Source organism: Crinia signifera, chromosome 2 (genome assembly GCF_055691185.1).
Source record: "Crinia signifera chromosome 2, ASM5569118v1, whole genome shotgun sequence".
In the NCBI taxonomy this organism is placed as follows: domain Eukaryota; kingdom Metazoa; phylum Chordata; class Amphibia; order Anura; family Myobatrachidae; genus Crinia; species Crinia signifera.
Window position 1 is genome coordinate 129,494,601 of NC_139218.1, and position 17,715 is coordinate 129,512,315.

The 17,715-nt window shown below is 44.4% G+C and overlaps 1 protein-coding gene across 4 annotated transcripts in view; it reads right to left on the reverse strand.

Annotated features, from left to right (window-relative positions):
* TRAF3IP3 (TRAF3 interacting protein 3) overlaps positions 1 to 17,715 on the reverse strand; it is a 73,786-nt gene that overhangs the window by 38,220 nt on the left and 17,851 nt on the right. For all 4 annotated transcript variants that reach the window (XM_083172812.1, XM_083172813.1, XM_083172815.1 and 1 more), the window contains exon 2: positions 3,961 to 4,353. In XM_083172812.1, the coding sequence (XP_083028938.1) occupies positions 3,961 to 4,290 (330 nt within the window). In that variant the 5' untranslated portion in view covers positions 4,291 to 4,353. The remainder of the gene's footprint in view (positions 1 to 3,960; positions 4,354 to 17,715) is intronic.

Genomic DNA, 17,715 nt, shown 5'->3' on the forward strand with positions numbered 1-17,715 from the left:
TCGGGATTTTAAATGTCGGGATTTTGTCCATGTCGGGATTATGACCCATTCAGGATTTTGACCGTCGGGATTTCATACCGAATCTGTTCAGGTACACAGCCAGCATAGCCACTTTTAGTGTCACAGCCTTGCAATTCCCCTAAACTCCCCCCCCCCCCCCCCCTTTGCATAGGCTGTGTGGCTCCCCTGATTGTCTCAAAGCATCTCCATGGAGACACATAGAGCCAACCACTGCTAAGTGATTGTATAGCGCTGTGACAGTGCTATACAGGCTGCCATTAGCGAGAAGGAAGCCGGCTCATCCCGCAGTCAGTGCGGGGTGAGCTGCAGCACAGAGACACCGCTGGAGCCTGGATTGGTAAGTATAATGGTGTAAAATGTGTATGTGTATTACATTTTTACTTTTCTCTGTGTGTGTGTTTTTCATTAAACATTCTTTTTACAGGTGAACTACAAGTCCAAGGGGGTCCATTAATGCCCTGCATGCTGGGCCTTGTGGTTTGCCAAGTCCCAGAATGCGGGGGAGACCTGTAAAAAGCAATATTTTATTTTAAAAATGTACGCGTATTAGCTTGGCATCCACCGGCCAGGGACAGCCCCGGGCTTCAGCCCTGGATGGGTGAAGCCTGGGTGGGATCCCTTTATTGGGGTGGGTCCCCACTCCCCCAGGCACCCCGGCCACGGTACGCATGGTACAGCCGAGGGACCTTATGTAAAAAAGTGTTGGAGCCCGGTGCTGGTACCAAAATACGGGGGACCCCCAGTTTTTATTGTCCTCCTGTATTTTTAGAACCAGGACCGGTCCAAGAGTCTGGGCTGGTTTCAGAAATACGGGAGACCTCTATGATTTTTGGCCCCCATATTTTTGAACCATGTTCAGATCAATGAGCTCAGGCTGGTTATGCCCTATTACATTTGCGAGTTTTCCACAAAATGTGCCATTTTTTATCATGCAATTTAGTGCGATTTAAAAACATGACATTTCACCCAACATGTCTAAGACTGCGCTGATTATCTTCCAACCCTCCCTCCAACAATTTCATTATCTATGGATGGCACTACTGTTTCCTCTAGCCCCCCAAGTACACTGTTAAACCACACATTCAGCATCTCTCAAAAACCTGCAATTCTTATCCCAAAAATATTTCCAGGATCGGACTTCTTCTCCACCAGGATGCTACTAGGACCCTTATCCACCCACTGTTCATCTGAACTATTGTAATCTCCTCCTATGCGGCATCCCAGACAAATGCCTGATTCCACTCCAATCTGTCCTTAATGCTGCAGTAGGGCTCATCTTTCTCACCAAATGTACTACGTGCACCTCCCCTTTCTTACAAGCCCTTCACTGGCTTCCCACCACTATCAGAACCCTTCAATCTTCTCACACTACTTACAAAGCCCCCATTCCCTCCTCTCCCATTTACATCTCTCTTTATACTCCTATCCATCATCTTCACTTTGCTAATGCAAGCCACCTCTCCTATGCATGCCACCTCTCCTGCCTACTGATTACTTCCTCCCACGCCTACCGCCTACCTCCTGCCTCTCCTTATTAGACTCCCCACCTCTCTACAAAATGTTAACAGGCTCTCAAGTCTCACTTCTTCACCACACTCAGCCAACTCTCATCATAACCATCTGTTCCTCTCACTGTTTACCCAATCTGTGTCACCCCTGTCTGTCTTCCCCTTCCCATTTTAAAATGTAATCTCTTCCTTCTCTTAATTCATCTTCATCATACTCTCTTCAACGAGACAAAATTCCTTGGTGTTCAGCCACCCTATTACTTATTTCAGTATTGTATATTGACGCATATTTGTTTTTATACCCTGTATTTGTCCTATATGATCTTGACCTGTAAGTCACTGTTTTATTGATAATATTGATAAGTAGCTGACCCACCCGGTGTTGCCCGGGAAAACCTTGCGTTTTTTTTAACCCGACCAAGTGACGTCATGACGCGACGCACGCTACCTGGACCGCAATGCACCACTGGGAATGGGTGCAATGGGCTAAATTCTTTCCTACACCCGCCAGGCCAATCCACTGATCCAGCCATCGCAAGCATCAACGGGTGCATTGATAATGTTTTGTCAATGGGCATGAGCGCTGCCTGTATTTGTTTGAATGTTATGAGTATAAGAAGTTGAAGAATTAGACTGAAATGAAGATTTGCCACGTTATAATGTACAATTTACTCAATAACTCGAGAAAAAAACATAGGTGTACATAGAAATACAATCAGGAAATGAAAGTGGGATTAAAAAATAAGTTCTGATTCAAATTGATAATTGTTTGGATGGGGGTTGGTTGCGAAACAAATCTACTGATGGGTCACCAATTAAGCCCACAATATCCACCCCCCACATATAGATTTGTTTCGCAACCCACCCCCATCCAAACAATCAACTTGAATCAGAACTTATTTTTGAATCCTAATTTTCTACATTTCTTGATTGTATTTCTTTGTACACCTATATTTTTTCACGCTTTATTGAGTAAATTGTACACTATAACATGGCTAATCTTCATCTTATCTTCAAGTCTTATTCTTCAAGTTCTTACACTTATAACATTCAAACAAATCCATGCAGCGCTCATGCCCATCGACCAAACATTAACTATGAACCAAAAGGGTCTGGGACACCCTTAAGGCAGAGCAGCGCCTAACATGTGTGTGTTGTACTGTTAGAGGTATGTTATGTGTATCTGTCCAGTGTGTAAGTGTGTGAGGTGTGCTACATAAATATGTGTGTGTAGTGTGCTGTGCGTATCCTGGCAATGTTTAAGTGTGTGTGTTCTGTGTGTTTCAGTATCTGTGCAAGGTACTTATGTACTAACTGGGCTGCCAATTTTGAAATCGGGTCCATCGCATCGCATCCGACCATATCGCATGCGATGCGATGCGATGCGATGGACCCGATTTTTCCATAGGATTCAATGTTAAAATGGACTGAGTCCATTTTAACATGGAATTCAATGGGAAAAGGGGTCCTTTTCATACCCCTACTATCCAAGTGGGCATGGAGTTGGATATAAACCTGTGGCGAGCGTAGCGAGCCACTGAGCCCGAAGCGTGGCGAGCCCCGCGAGGGGACATAGAATACCGTCCGCTTGCCACGCTTCGGGCTCAGTGGCTCGCTACGCTCGCCCCAGGTTTATATCCAACTCCATGCCCACTTGGATAGTAGGGGTATGAAAAGGACCCCTTTTCCCATTGAATTCCATGTTAATTGTGCACTTTTAAATTTACCAAATTACGGCCCTTATTCTGATTCGGTCGGTACGGCCCGCGTGCGGCCGTACCGCCGATGTTTGGACTCTGCACATGCGCAGAGGTCAATCTGCGCATGTGCAGCCCCCTTCGCCGCAGACGTATTTTGTCCGCCGCAAAGGGGGCGTATAGGGGCGTGAGAGGCTTCATGCCCTCATTTCCCTATGTGTACGCCCCGCGTTTCATGGGCGTTCCCATGCAAACGCGGGGCGTATGCATGGTAATGAGGGCATGACGCCCTCATTACCATGACATGGGGGCGGAAAGCTGACGTCGCCGGATGTCAGCTTTCAGCCCCCATACAAGCTACCACACGGACGATTGTCCGTGTGGTCTCAGCTTGCGGGAGCTGCCGCGGCGTGCGGCCCTGCCTTCGATGGTCGACGACCATCGAATGCAGGGGGCAGCTCCCACCATGGTGGAGGCGTACGCCTCCACCATTTTTGTGCGGATCGCCAGCCGTCCGTGTACGGACGGCCGTGGCGATCCGTCTGGTGGGCGGCCCTTGGTTTGTGCGGCCGGAGCCCCGTGTGCGGCTCTGACCGCACCAACCAGAATAAGGGCCTACCTGCTAATCATCTTTTCGGACTCATTCATCACGACAATAGTATATTGCTAGTATTTTATAAAGTAAAATAAATATAAAACAAACTTTATATATACACTTCACAGTTAACACTTACCTCACTGCCTAATGTCGGTTCTAAATATTTGTTCAGAAAGGGTTTACTGGAATTTTCTTTCACTGGTGAATATTTGATATATCTCTTTGACCTAATTTGTTTCTCTCCTGATTCTTCAATCCAGAGGTGTCTTCTCCTGAAGAATTCCTGCTCGCGTGGAGAATGCCTCTTCTGTGCTCTGCCCCAGCTGGGATTATCCTGGCGACAGGATGTGATGTTGTAGCGGCTTCTCATGATTTCATGGAATTCTAGCCTCCTCTCATGCTTGTTCTCAAAGCTCTCAGGGGAAAGATGATGGCCCACTGAACATTCTCCACTTTTTGTGGCCATTCCCTAATGCAGGTTAGGCGACCAGTTTTCTTATTTCATTCATATAATATCTTTAATTTTATCCTGCAAAAAAAAAAAAAAAGGACAATATGTTTTAGTAGTCCAATACTGAAATACTGTAATTATGGTCAAAATGCTAGTACTCATTGAACATTTGTTTCCGGAGATGAGTGGCAAACCTGAAAATTGACTAATTATCAACCATCTAGGTTTTCTGGTCTATACTGGATGAATTGTTTACAAGATTACTTTTATTTACTGGATTTGAATTGCCAATTCTTTTCATATGTGGATTTAATCAATCTTTATTAAAGTGTTTTGTGGAATTTTGGAATACTCTGCTGTTACCCTCACCTTAAATAATCTAAAATATCTCTGATATCCTTTGAACATAAAACAATTGTCCTAACATCTTCCATTTTATTTCACTGTGTGATAAGAATGAAATACTAACTTATCATGGGTGAACCTAGTGCAGAAGCCTTTGAATGGACTGTATCGATAGTACATTTTTCAGCACAGATGAACATATACAGTACATGTACTATACTGAGTTCCTGACCGCACAAACCAAGCAAAGGGCAAAACATAGAAAACTACAACATTATAAAAGCCAAAAAGACTACAGGGCAAAATTGTTACAAGGTTAGAATGCCATGTTCCCATGTTCGTGTAAAGAAACAATACCATTAAAACAATCAAGCCATTTATGTATGTATTGATGGAGACATGCACTCATGCACACTACTTCCTGGAAGTCTGGGAATCATTTACATTTGATTCAAGCACGTTCACACAAAGCTATATGTCATCTCTGCACTTAGGAGACACCTCTGTAGACTAATAGTGAACCCTGTGCAAAAGTATTTCAGCAAAAGACCAACTGCCTATTACTTAAGAACACTTAATGGTTTAATTTAATCACCAGAGCTAAAACCTGGTACACATTATGCAATGTTTAAAATCCAGGCACAATTTGGTAAATATTGTAACCCTAAGCCAGTGGGTTTTTTTTAACCACTGTGCCGTGGCACACTAGTGTTCCTTGAGCTGTTCAAGCGTGCCCCCAGATCTATAGAAGCGCAAACCAGTTTACAGCCATCACCAGTTCAACTGTTATTTACTGGCCTCTTCTTTTTATGTGAAGGGCCAAGGTATTTTATTTTTGTTACCTGTGGGGGCCAGTGTAATTGTTTTTTATATGGGGCCAATAGTTTTTTTTCCTGTGGGGGCCAATGTGTGTTGCTCTGTGGGGATCTTATGGTGTGCCTTGGCAATTTTAAAATCTTATTTAGTGTGCCGCAAGGTAAAAAAGAGGGAGATTGCTGCTATTTCAGGGAGTCTCCTGCAGAATGCAGGAGGGTAGGCAACTATGCATTAAGAGGAAGTGCAGGAGCAGAGCATTGTGTCCCTCCTGGAGAGGGTCATGTTGGGAGGTATGCTATGCTCTGTTTCTGGACTATCAATTAACCAGTTTAAAATAGGTGATGGCAATAATACTTTAAGAGGGAAGTCTAGAAACAGAGCAGTGTGTCCCTCCTGGAGAGGGTCATGTTGGGAGGTAAGATATATATGTCCAGTGTCTGTTTGTGTGTCTCCGAAACAATGCCATCTGTTGACAGCGAGTGAAACTACATCTCTTTCTCTGTCACACATGCAATCACAAGGTAGCAGACTAGCTTTTGTAGCATTTGCTTCAAGTGGGCTTACTAGCAAGGGCATAACTAGTACTCTGAGGGCCCTATAGCAAAATCTTAAATGCCCCCCCCCCCCCTCCCCTAACCACTATACCATCCGTACTGCATTAAAAGATGAATGTAAGCACATATTGGCGTGAGTGTGTGTATGCGCACGCGTTAGTACTCCCTTTGCACTGTGTATAGTGTGTATGTGTTGGTGGTGGGTGCAGATGACATGAGCGCGACCGTACACAGCACTGTATAATGTGTGTGTGTGGAGGAGGGGGGGTTGTCACGCTGGACAAATATGCACAGTATATGCGGCAAGGGGTCAGAAAACATACTTGGGGCAGTATTCAATGAGAATACTCGGCATGTGCAGCGAATCCTGTTTAGGATTCTCTGCACAGTCGCCGTGTTCCGTAGGGCTGGAGCATTCGCTGCCAGCCCTTCCTGTCACCGTATTCAATGCCGCAGGGGCATGAATAATGAATAAAAATAGCATGCCCCTTCACATAATAAAATTCCTGATTTTTTTTTTTTACACCAATTTAAAAAAAAAAAAAACCTTTATTTTAACCCCTTCCTGACAGAGCCAGTTTTTGCGTTCCTGACAGAGCCCTTTTTTTCAAATCTGACATGTATCACTTAAGTGGGGATAACTTTTTTTTGCTTTTACTTATCCCAGTGATTTTGAGATTGTTTTTTCGTGACACATTGTACTTCAAATTAGTGGTAAATTTGGGTCGATACAGTCTGTGTTTTTTTGTGAAAAATACCAAAATGTCGTAAAAAAATGGAAAATTTAGCAATTTGCAAAATATTAAATTTTCTGCTTGTGAGACAAATAATCATACCACTCAAAATAGTTAATAACTAACATAGACCATATGTCTACTTTATGTTTCCATCATTATTTCAACTTCCTTTTAATTTTTTTGGACACTAGGAGGCTTACAATATGATTAGCAAATTCTCAATTTTTCAAGAAAATTTCAAACACTGATTTTTTTAGGGACCAGTTCAGTTCTGATGTGACTTTGAGGGACTTGTATGTGAGACACCCCCATAAATGATGCCATTTCAAAAACTGCACCCCTCACAGTATTCAAAACAGCATTTTGGAAGTTTGTTAACCCTTTAGGTGTTTCACAGGAATTAAAACAAAGTGTAGGTGAAATTTCAAAATTTTTTTTTTTTTTGCAGATTTGCAATTTTAATACATTTTTCTAAGGAACACAGTACATTTTACTAGAGAAATGTGACTAAAAATTGATTCCCCCAAGTCTTTTGTTTTCATAAATATCCTATATGTGGCCCTAGTGTGCACGTTGACCAAACCACAGGCTTCATAATAGAAGGAGCACCTACTTGATTTTGGAGCCTCCTTTTTATGAGATTATTTTTAAGGCACCATGTAGGTTTCTAGGCACCATAAGATGCTAAAAGTTAGGAACCCCCCCACAAGTGACCCCATTTTGCAAACTACACCCCTCAGGGAATTCATCTAAAAATGCAGTTCTGGCTCAAAATTTTTCATTTTCAGAAGGTATGAAGGAGAAAAAGCACCCCAAAATCTGTGCCCCAATTTCTCCCGAGTATGGCAATGCCTCATATGTGACCAAAAAATACCAGTTAGGTGCATGGCAGGACTCAGAAGGGAAGGAGTGATTTTTGGTGGTGGAATGTTGGTGGGTGCTATGTCGCATTAGCAAGACCCCCAAAGCACCAATACAGTGGAACCCCCCCACAAGTGACCCCATTTTGCAAACTACACCCCTCAGGGAATTCAACTAGGGGTATAGTGTACATTTCAAACCCCCAGGGGTTTCACCAATTTTGATACAACTGGGCAGTGAAAATGAAAAATTACATTTTTTTACACAAAAATGCAGTTCTGGCTCAAAATTTTACATTTTCAGAAGGTATGAAGGAGAAAAAGCACCCCAAAATCTGTGCCCCAATTTCTCCCGAGTACGGCAATGCCTCACATGTGACCAAAAAATACCATTTGGGTGCATGGCAGGACTCAGAAGGGAAGGAGTGATTTTTGGATTTTGCAGCTCAGATTCTGGTGGAATTTTGGTGGGTGCTATGTCGCATTAGCAAGACCCCCCAAGCACCAATACAGTGGAACCCCCCCACAAGTGACCCCATTTTGCAAACTACACCCCTCAGGGAATTCATCTAGGGGTATAGTGTACATTTCAAACCCCCAGGGGTTTCACCAATTTTGATACAACTGGGCTGTGCAAATGCAAAATTACATTTTTTACACAAAAATGCAGTTCTGGCTCAAAATTTTACATTTTCACAAGGAATGAAGGAGACAAAGCACCCCAAAATCTGTGCCCCAATTTCTCCCGAGTACGGCAATGCCTCACATGTGACCAAAAAATACCATTTGGGTGCATGGCAGGACTCAGAAGGGAAGGAGTGATTTTTGGATTTTGCAGCTCAGATTCTGGTGGAATTTTGGTGGGTGCTATGTCGCATTAGCAAGACCCCCAAGCACCAATACAGTGGAACCCCCCCACAAGTGACCCCATTTTGCAAACTACACCCCTCAGGGAATTCATCTAGGGGTATAGTGTACATTTCAAACCCCCAGGGGTTTCACCAATTTTGATACAACTGGGCTGTGCAAATGCAAAATTACATTTTTTACACAAAAATGCAGTTCTGGCTCAAAATTTTACATTTTTACAAGGAATGAAGGAGACAAAGCACCCCAAAATCTGTGCCCCAATTTCTCCCGAGTACGGCAATGCCTCACATGTGACCAAAAAATACCATTTGGGTGCATGGCAGGACTCAGAAGGGAAGGAGTGATTTTTGGATTTTGCAGCTCAGATTCTGGTGGAATTTTGGTGGGTGCTATGTCGCATTACCAAGACCCCCCAAGCACCAATACAGTGGAACCCCCCCACAAGTGACCCCATTTTGCAAACTACACCCCTCAGGGAATTCATCTAGGGGTATAGTGTACATTTCAAACCCCCAGGGGTTTCACCAATTTTGATACAACTGGGCAGTGAAAATGAAAAATTACATTTTTTTACACAAAAATGCAGTTCTGGCTCAAAATTTTTCATTTTCAGAAGGTATGAAGGAGAAAAAGCACCCCAAAATCTGTGCCCCAATTTCTCCCGAGTATGGCAATGCCTCATATGTGACCAAAAAATACCAGTTGGGTGCATGGCAGGACTCAGAAGGGAAGGAGTGATTTTAGGTGGTGGAATGTTGGTGGGTGCTATGTCGCATTAGCAAGACCCCCAAAGCACCAATACAGTGGAACCCCCCCACAAGTGACCCCATTTTGCAAACTACACCCCTCAGGGAATTCAACTAGGGGTATAGTGTACATTTCAAACCCCCAGGGGTTTCACCAATTTTGATACAACTGGGCAGTGAAAATGAAAAATTACATTTTTTTACACAAAAATGCAGTTCTGGCTCAAAATTTTTCATTTTCAGAAGGTATGAAGGAGAAAAAGCACCCCAAAATCTGTGCCCCAATTTCTCCCGAGTACGGCAATGCCTCATGTGTGACCAAAAAGTGTCAGGACTCAGAAGGGAAGGAGTGATATTTGGATTTTGCAGCACAAATTCTGGTGGAATGTTGGTGGGTGCTATGTCGCATTAGCAAGACCCCCAAAGCACCAATACAGTGGAACCACCCCACAAGTGACCCCATTTTGCAAACTACACCCCTCAGGGAATTCATCTAGGGGTATAGTGTACATTTCAAACCCCCAGGGGTTTCACCAATTTTGATACAACTGGGCAGTGAAAATGAAAAATTACATTTTTTTACACAAAAATGCAGTTCTGGCTCAAAATTTTTCATTTTCAGAAGGTATGAAGGAGAAAAAGCACCCCAAAATCTGTGCCCCAATTTCTCCCGAGTACGGCAATGCCTCATATGTGACCAAAAAATACCAGTTGGGTGCATGGCAGGACTCAGAAGGGAAGGAGTGATTTTTGGATTTTGCAGCTCAGATTCTGGTGGAATGTTGGTGGGTGCTATGTGGCATTAGCAAGACCCCCGAAGCACGGTGAAATGATGAACCTAATAATCCATAGATGTGTGGTATATTTTAAAACACTCCTTTATACATAGGCCGGGTTTGTCGGGGCAAGTTTCACAGTGGAAAATAGTTTCCTTTCTTATTCCCTTTTTATAGCAAACTTTGCACCTTTTTTGTGTCCTGCCCTTTCTTGCAGTGGAGGGGATTTCGTTCGGAAAATGCTGCCCTGGTACAATACGGGGGCCAGTACTAGAAGTACTGGGGCCCTCTGCCTGCTGGTTCCCAAATACTAGGCCCTTTATGACTTCCTCTTGAAAGTGCATAAATGTCCCCCTCTGGCCGGTAGAACGGAATAGCACGTAAGCGTTATACAGTGCCATCTGGATGATATACACGGCCAGCTTCTTGTACCAGATTTTTGTTTTCCGCAGGGCACTGTACGGCTTCAGTACCTGATCTGAAAGATCCACTCCGCCCATGTACCTATTGTAATCCAGGATACAATTCGGTTTTGAGGTGTGGGTACTGGTACCTCGTACAGGGACGGAGGTGGTACTGTCTCCGTGAATTGTTGTCAGTATAAGGACATCCCTCTTGTCCTTATATTTGACCAACAACATATTTTCGGTGCATATTCCCCTGCTTTCACCCCTTCTCATTACTTGGGCAATGTGCGTTTTTGGGAGGCCTCTTTGGTTCTTGCGCACAGTACCGCAAGCTGCTGTACCTCTTGAACCAAGGGCCTTAAACAGGGGGATGCTAGTGTAAAAGTTATCCACATAGAGGTGATAACCTTTATCCAGGAAGGGGTGCACTAAATCCCAGACAATTTTTCCACTAACACCTACGAGGGAGGGGGGGCATTCTGGTGGTTCAATTCTTGAATCCTTCCCTTCATATACCCTAAACCTGTGAGTGTACCCTGAGGTGCTTTCACACAGCTTATACATTTTTATGCCATACCTTGCCCTCTTACTGGGAAGGTACTGGCGGAATTTAACCCTTCCTTTAAAATGTATAAGGGACTCGTCTATGCAAATTAATTTATCTGGGATGTACATCTCTTCAAATTTGGCACTGAAATGATCAATGACCGGCCTGACTTTGAATAGCCGGTCAAAGGTGGGATCATCTCTGGGTGGGCACTGTGCATTATCGTTGTAATGCAAAAATTTAAGGATCGTCTCAAATCGAGCCCGGGGCATGGCCATACGGTAAAATGGGGTGCTGTACAGAACATCTGTACTCCAATATTGCCTAATTTCTGGCTTTTTTACTATGCCCATATGAAACACCAGACCCCAAAACGTCATCATCTCTACTGCATCTACAGGGGTCCACCTAGCAAATGATGACGTGGGGTTTTGAGCAATAAACTGCTGGGCATATAAATTAGTTTGGTCCACCATTAAATTTATAAAATCATCAGAGAAAAATAATTTGAAAAAGTCAATTTCTCTGAGACCTGTGGAATCAAATTGGATTCCTGGCATGGCCAAAAACTCAGGAACCTGGGGCTCAAAATTGTCTGGTGGTGGGGTCCATACGAGATCAATTATTGGGGGGTGGGTCTCAGCTGCTCTACGGGGGCGTCTTTGAGGGGGTCCCTCATCACCAGAGGAGGAAGAGGAGCTTAAGACGAATCCTTCAAATTCCCCGCTTGCATCACTGGCTGTGTCAGAGTCAGAGGCAAGCATGGCATATGCCTCCTCCACTGAATACATTCTTCTGGATGACTGGGATGACATTTGGGATGACATTTGGGATGCCATTTTTATTTTTGTGTTACTGGTAGTGAAATGTTTCAACACGTGTATAGTGTAGGGGGGGGTACAAACTTTATTTCAACCCGGGGGGTATGTAGTGTGTAGTGTGTATGTAGTGCAGAAAAAAAAAAATACTTTATACAAAAAAAAAAATTGAAGGGGTTAAAAAAAATTAAAAATTGAAGGGGTTAAAAAAAAAAAATTGAAGGGGAAAAAAAAAAAAAAAAAAAAAGGTCCTGCGCCAAAAATTGAGCACAGATGTTGGTCAGTAACGTCTGTCACTGAACAGCGCTCAAAGGCAACAGGAATTTGATCAAAAAAAAAAAAAAATAGATCAACCCTGTGCCGAAAAAGATGATCAGTGATGTAAGTCACTGATCAGCGCACAGTGGCCACAGGACACCCACAAAATCACAGTGTGTGTAAAAAAAAAAATTAAAAAAAGACCCCACAGCACCCACAAAAAAAAAAAGGTGATCAGTGGTGCGACACTGATTACCAGTGAGGGGCAGCAGGTGCACAACCTTTGGTGCAACTGACAGTGCAACTGGCAGGTATATATAAAAAAAAAAAACCTCTGCACCCCCAAAAAGTTGCTGATCACCTCAGATATAGTGATCAGCACAAAAGGCGGGGGCAGCAGACACAAAATTTAGCACTCTCTATCACTCTCTGTCACTATCTCTCTCTATCTCTCTATCTCTCACTATCTATCACTCTATGACACTGCAGCAGCAGCACTGACAGTTATATATATGAAAAATAACCCCTGCACCCCCAAAAAGTTGCTGGGGGTGCACAAAATGGGGGCAGCAGACACAAAATATAGCAGTCTCTATCACTCTCTGTCACTATCTCTCTCTATCTCTCACTATCTATCACTCTATAACACTGCAGCAGCAGCACTGACAGGTATATATATATATATATATATATATATATATATATATATATATATATATATATATAAAAAAAAAACCTGCGCCCCCAAAAAGTTGCTGATCAGTTAATTTATACTGATCAGCACAAAAGGGGGGGGCAGCAGTCAGTTATATAAAAAATATATAGCACAATCTGTCACTATCTCTCTATCTCTCTCTCTCTATCTCTCTCTATCTCTCTATCTATAACTCTATTACACTGCAGCAGCACAAAATATAGCACTCTCTGTCACTAGGCCTCTCTATCTCTCTCTCTCTATCTCTCTCTCTCTAACTCGATGACACTGCAGCAGCACAACACAGCACAACACAGCACAGGATGTCACAAGATGAAGCAAGATCCAGGCAGTGATCAGGTAAGTATTTAGCAAGGTTCTGGTCAGTAAATGGCGGCAGCTGGGCACGGTGACCGCACTGCACGCTATTCCAGACCGGAATGGCGTCTGCAGTGCAGTCACCGTTAGTTTAAACCCCCCTCCATGGCTGTGATTGGTCCGTCGGTCCGACGAACCAATCACGGCCTTTGGGGGCGGGCGGGGTGAGGTTGGGTGACACCAGTGTCACCCTTACACCCCGCGGTGATTGGTGCTGTACTTTACAGCACCAATCACCTCCGATCGCGTGTCACCGGCAAACGTTATTCGCCGGTGACACAGAAAACGCTGTGAATGGCTGTTCACACTGAACAGCCAATCACAGCGATCGCCGACGGGGGGGGCGGCATCGCAGCCCCCCCTGGGCATGCAGGGACATGTCTGCTGTCAGGGACAGCAGACATCGTCCCTCTGTCACTGCGTCTCTAGACGCAGTGACAGTTTGAAGTCATGACGTATATATACGTCATGTGTCGGGAAGTACTTCCCGGCCATGACGTATATATACGTCAAATGTCGGGAAGGGGTTAAAAGTTCACATTCCAGTTCACCATAAAAAGATGGCGATTGCTACATGGTGACTAGATCACGTTCCTGTCGACCTAACGCTTGCATCTATCTTTTGGTACATCTAGATGCTGTCAACTATCTTTAGGTGTCTAACTAGATGCTTGAAGACTAGTCGACCACGTGACTAGTCTTCCCTGTAGGAGATATAGGCTCTTTTGAGAGGCCCAAATTTGCTGTTACTATTCCTGGATGAACAGACATCCACCTTTATCATTGGTATTGGTATTAGTCCAACAGGGACTGGTGTTATATGTCCAAAATACCTTTGTTTTTATACATATATATATATATATATATATTTATAAACACACTATTCATCAAAATGCATTATTGAGAATTTTGTGGAAGTTAGGATTAGGGAGTATCATGAGATTCTATTTTTGCTGAAATATTTGGTACTTATGTATTATCTGGGCTCCCATGTTAAATGCACCCCATTTTTTCATACCCCTACTATCCAACTACGCATGGAGTTGATTTTATATAGTGTGGCGAGTGCAGCAAGCCACCGTGCCCGAAGCGTGGCGAGCGCAGCAAGCCCCGCAAGGGGACGCGGTCTCATAAGAAAAACGGGAGCCCAGATATTACATAAGTACCAAATATTTTAATACTGTTCCCCTCATGAAGTCTGTCTAGGCGAAACGCGTTGGTTGTTTCTATTTCTGTATCACCTGTGACAACTCATTGAAGGACCAAATAAACAAATATTGGATGAACTTCTCTCTCTGCTTCATTGAAAATTGGATCAATATATATGGACTTTAAATGATATTTAAATTAAAAGGCGCCATACCATTATTGGGTAACATATTGTGGTTTTCTGTTCCCAACCCTCAGGGAGCCAACTAGCAATTATTAATAATCTCTTATTTAATTCAATAAACCCGTAGTGAAATATTGGGGTTACACAAACACAAGCAGTAGGTTAAATAGTGAGGGTGCTTGGGATGTGGCTGCTATGGGGCCCGGACTGCCTCAGGGGGCCCCATAGCCACTTCCCCTGCACCAAGTCACAATTTCAGTGGTGACACCAGCATCGGGATGTGCAGGCCCAGGATATGCAGAGGAGCAAGGACGGGCATACGTAGAGGGAGGCTCCAACTCAGCCTCTGCAACTGCAGCGGTTATCTCCGCCAGGCTCGCAGGGTGAGCTGAATTGAACATTACCAGACATCAGACTAGCAACTTGGGGGGGGGGGGTTCCTGATGAGGGACAGTGGAGCTGCCATCCCCTCTCGGCCACAGAGAGCCTGTCAGATGTCCAGAGCGGTGGTGTGGTTGCACAGCTTAGCACACGCTGCTCATGGTCAGGGCCACAGTCAAGGAGACCCCAGACCACTCTATTTGTCCGCTGCCATGGAAAATGAGGTACAGAGCCGGCCAGACCCTGGGGAGATGAGTGGGGAGAGAGCCATGCTTAGCCTGATGCCAAGCCTGCACTCCTCTGCCTGATCTGCTGCCTCAGCATGCCAGCTGCCAGACCCCAGGGACCACCATACAAGGTGCAAGGTCAGTAGTCACATCCCCCCAAAAGAGTTTGCTCTGTCACTGCATTCACTCTCCCCCTCTATCCACTGTGCCCCACCCCCCATTTTGTACACTGTGCCCCCCAATCCCCCCACTATACAATCTGCCCCACTATACAATGTGCCCCCACTCCCTCCCACTATGCCCCCATTCTGCACTGTGTCCCTAATCCCCCCACTATACACTGTGTGCCCACACTATCCCTGCTATACATTGTGCCCCCACTCCCCCCCAGTATTCACTGTGTTCCCAACCTCCCCACTATGCACTGTGTCCCCAATCCCCCTACTGTATCACTGAAGCACAGTGGAGTGCAGCAGCTCGGAATGGAATTGATTCCATAAATGAACACAAGACCTCGGGAGAGATGTTGACCCATGCTGTCTGAATAGAATGTAGTCAATATCCCTGTGCTCTGCATGGCAATGGTCAGCAGCGCAATCCTAACACTTAAAACCCAAAGTAAGTGCATGGGTTAGGGTTATGCACTAGGTGGGGAATTAGGGTTAAGATGTGGGAGAGGATAAAAAGGAAGGAGGCAGTTAGGGTTAGGTCATGGGAGAGGTAGCTTAAGTCAGTGATTTTCAACATTTTTACCTTGCGGCACACTAAATAAGATTTTAAAATTGCCAAGGCACACCATAAGATCCCCACAGAGCAACACACATTGGCCTCTTTTTTTTTTTTTTTAAATTGGTGTAAAAAAAAAAAAATCAGGAATTTTATTATGTGAAGGGGCATGCTATTTTTATTCATTATTCATGCCCCTGCGGCATTGAATACGGTGACAGGAAGGGCTGGCAGCGAATGCTCCAGCCCTACGGAACACGGCGACTGTGCAGAGAATCCTAAACAGGATTCGCTGCACATGCCGAGTATTCTCATTGAATACTGCCCCAAGTATGTTTTCTGACCCCTTGCCGCATATACTGTGCATATTTGTCCAGCGTGACAACCCCCCCTCCTCCACACACACACATTATACAGTGCTGTGTACGGTCGCGCTCATGTCATCTGCACCCACCACCAACACATACACACTATACACAGTGCAAAGGGAGTACTAACGCGTGCGCATACACACACTCACGCCAATATGTGCTTACATTCATCTTTTAATGCAGTACGGATGGTATAGTGGTTAGGGGAGGGGGGGGGGGGGCATTTAAGATTTTGCTATGGGGCCCTCAGAGTACTAGTTATGCCCCTGCTAGTAAGCCCACTTGAAGCAAATGCTACAAAAGCTAGTCTGCTACCTTGTGATTGCATGTGTGACAGAGAAAGAGATGTAGTTTCACTCGCTGTCAACAGATGGCATTGTTTCGGAGACACACAAACAGACACTGGACATATATATCTTACCTCCCAACATGACCCTCTCCAGGAGGGACACACTGCTCTGTTTCTAGACTTCCCTCTTAAAGTATTATTGCCATCACCTATTTTAAACTGGTTAATTGATAGTCCAGAAACAGAGCATAGCATACCTCCCAACATGACCCTCTCCAGGAGGGACACAATGCTCTGCTCCTGCACTTCCTCTTAATGCATAGTTGCCTACCCTCCTGCATTCTGCAGGAGACTCCCTGAAATAGCAGCAATCTCCCTCTCTCCCTCATTAGTCTAGCAATCTCCCTCATTTCCCCTAGACCACATTACACTGTTATATTTTTGGGGAAAAAAGGAATGAGTGACAGATACATTTACACTGAATCATCAGCACCATTTCCCAGCACTTTACCAAGTATAGTAGCTCTTACTAACTGCTTTGGGGCTCATCTACATTTGTATATAAGTAATTTTAAAAGATTCCTCTCAGATGTAGCAGTACACACCCCCACTGCTAGGTGCCACGGTCACAATCTCTTTTCACGATCTCTCCATATATGGAACTAGACACGCCCTTTGGGTGGAGTATGACACGCCCCCTCAATGGGGCGCTGTGCAAAATTCTTCTACCAACTATAATCTCCCTGAAACTAGTTTTCAAAAGTAGGCAAGTATGTCTTAATGTATGATTGCCATCACCTGTTTCACACAGGTTAATTGATAAGAAAGGTGCTTCAACACAGGTAATGGCAAAACATTAATTAATAAAAAGCCCAGAAACAGAGCAATGTGTCCCTCCTGAAGAGGGACATGTTGGGCGGTATATATCTTGGTTGCCAACCTGACACTCTCCACGAGGGAGAAAATGCTCTGTTCCTGGACTTCCCTGGTAATGTAGGATTGCCATCAACTGTGATGAAACACCTTTCTTATCAATTACCTAGCTCCCCACAGGTGATGGCAATAATACATGGCCAGGGAGGTCCAGGAACAGTGCATTTTCTCCCTCATGGAGAGGGTCAGGTAGGCAAGTATGATATTCTCTATATTATAGAGAATATCATACTTGCCTGCCTACCTGAGCCTCTCCATAAGGGAGAAAATGCTCTGTTCCTGGACTTCCCTGGTAATGTATGATTGCCAAGACATTGGTTCCCCCGGCACACTGAATAGTTTTAGCAACCAAGGTACTTGTGTATTATAGCGGC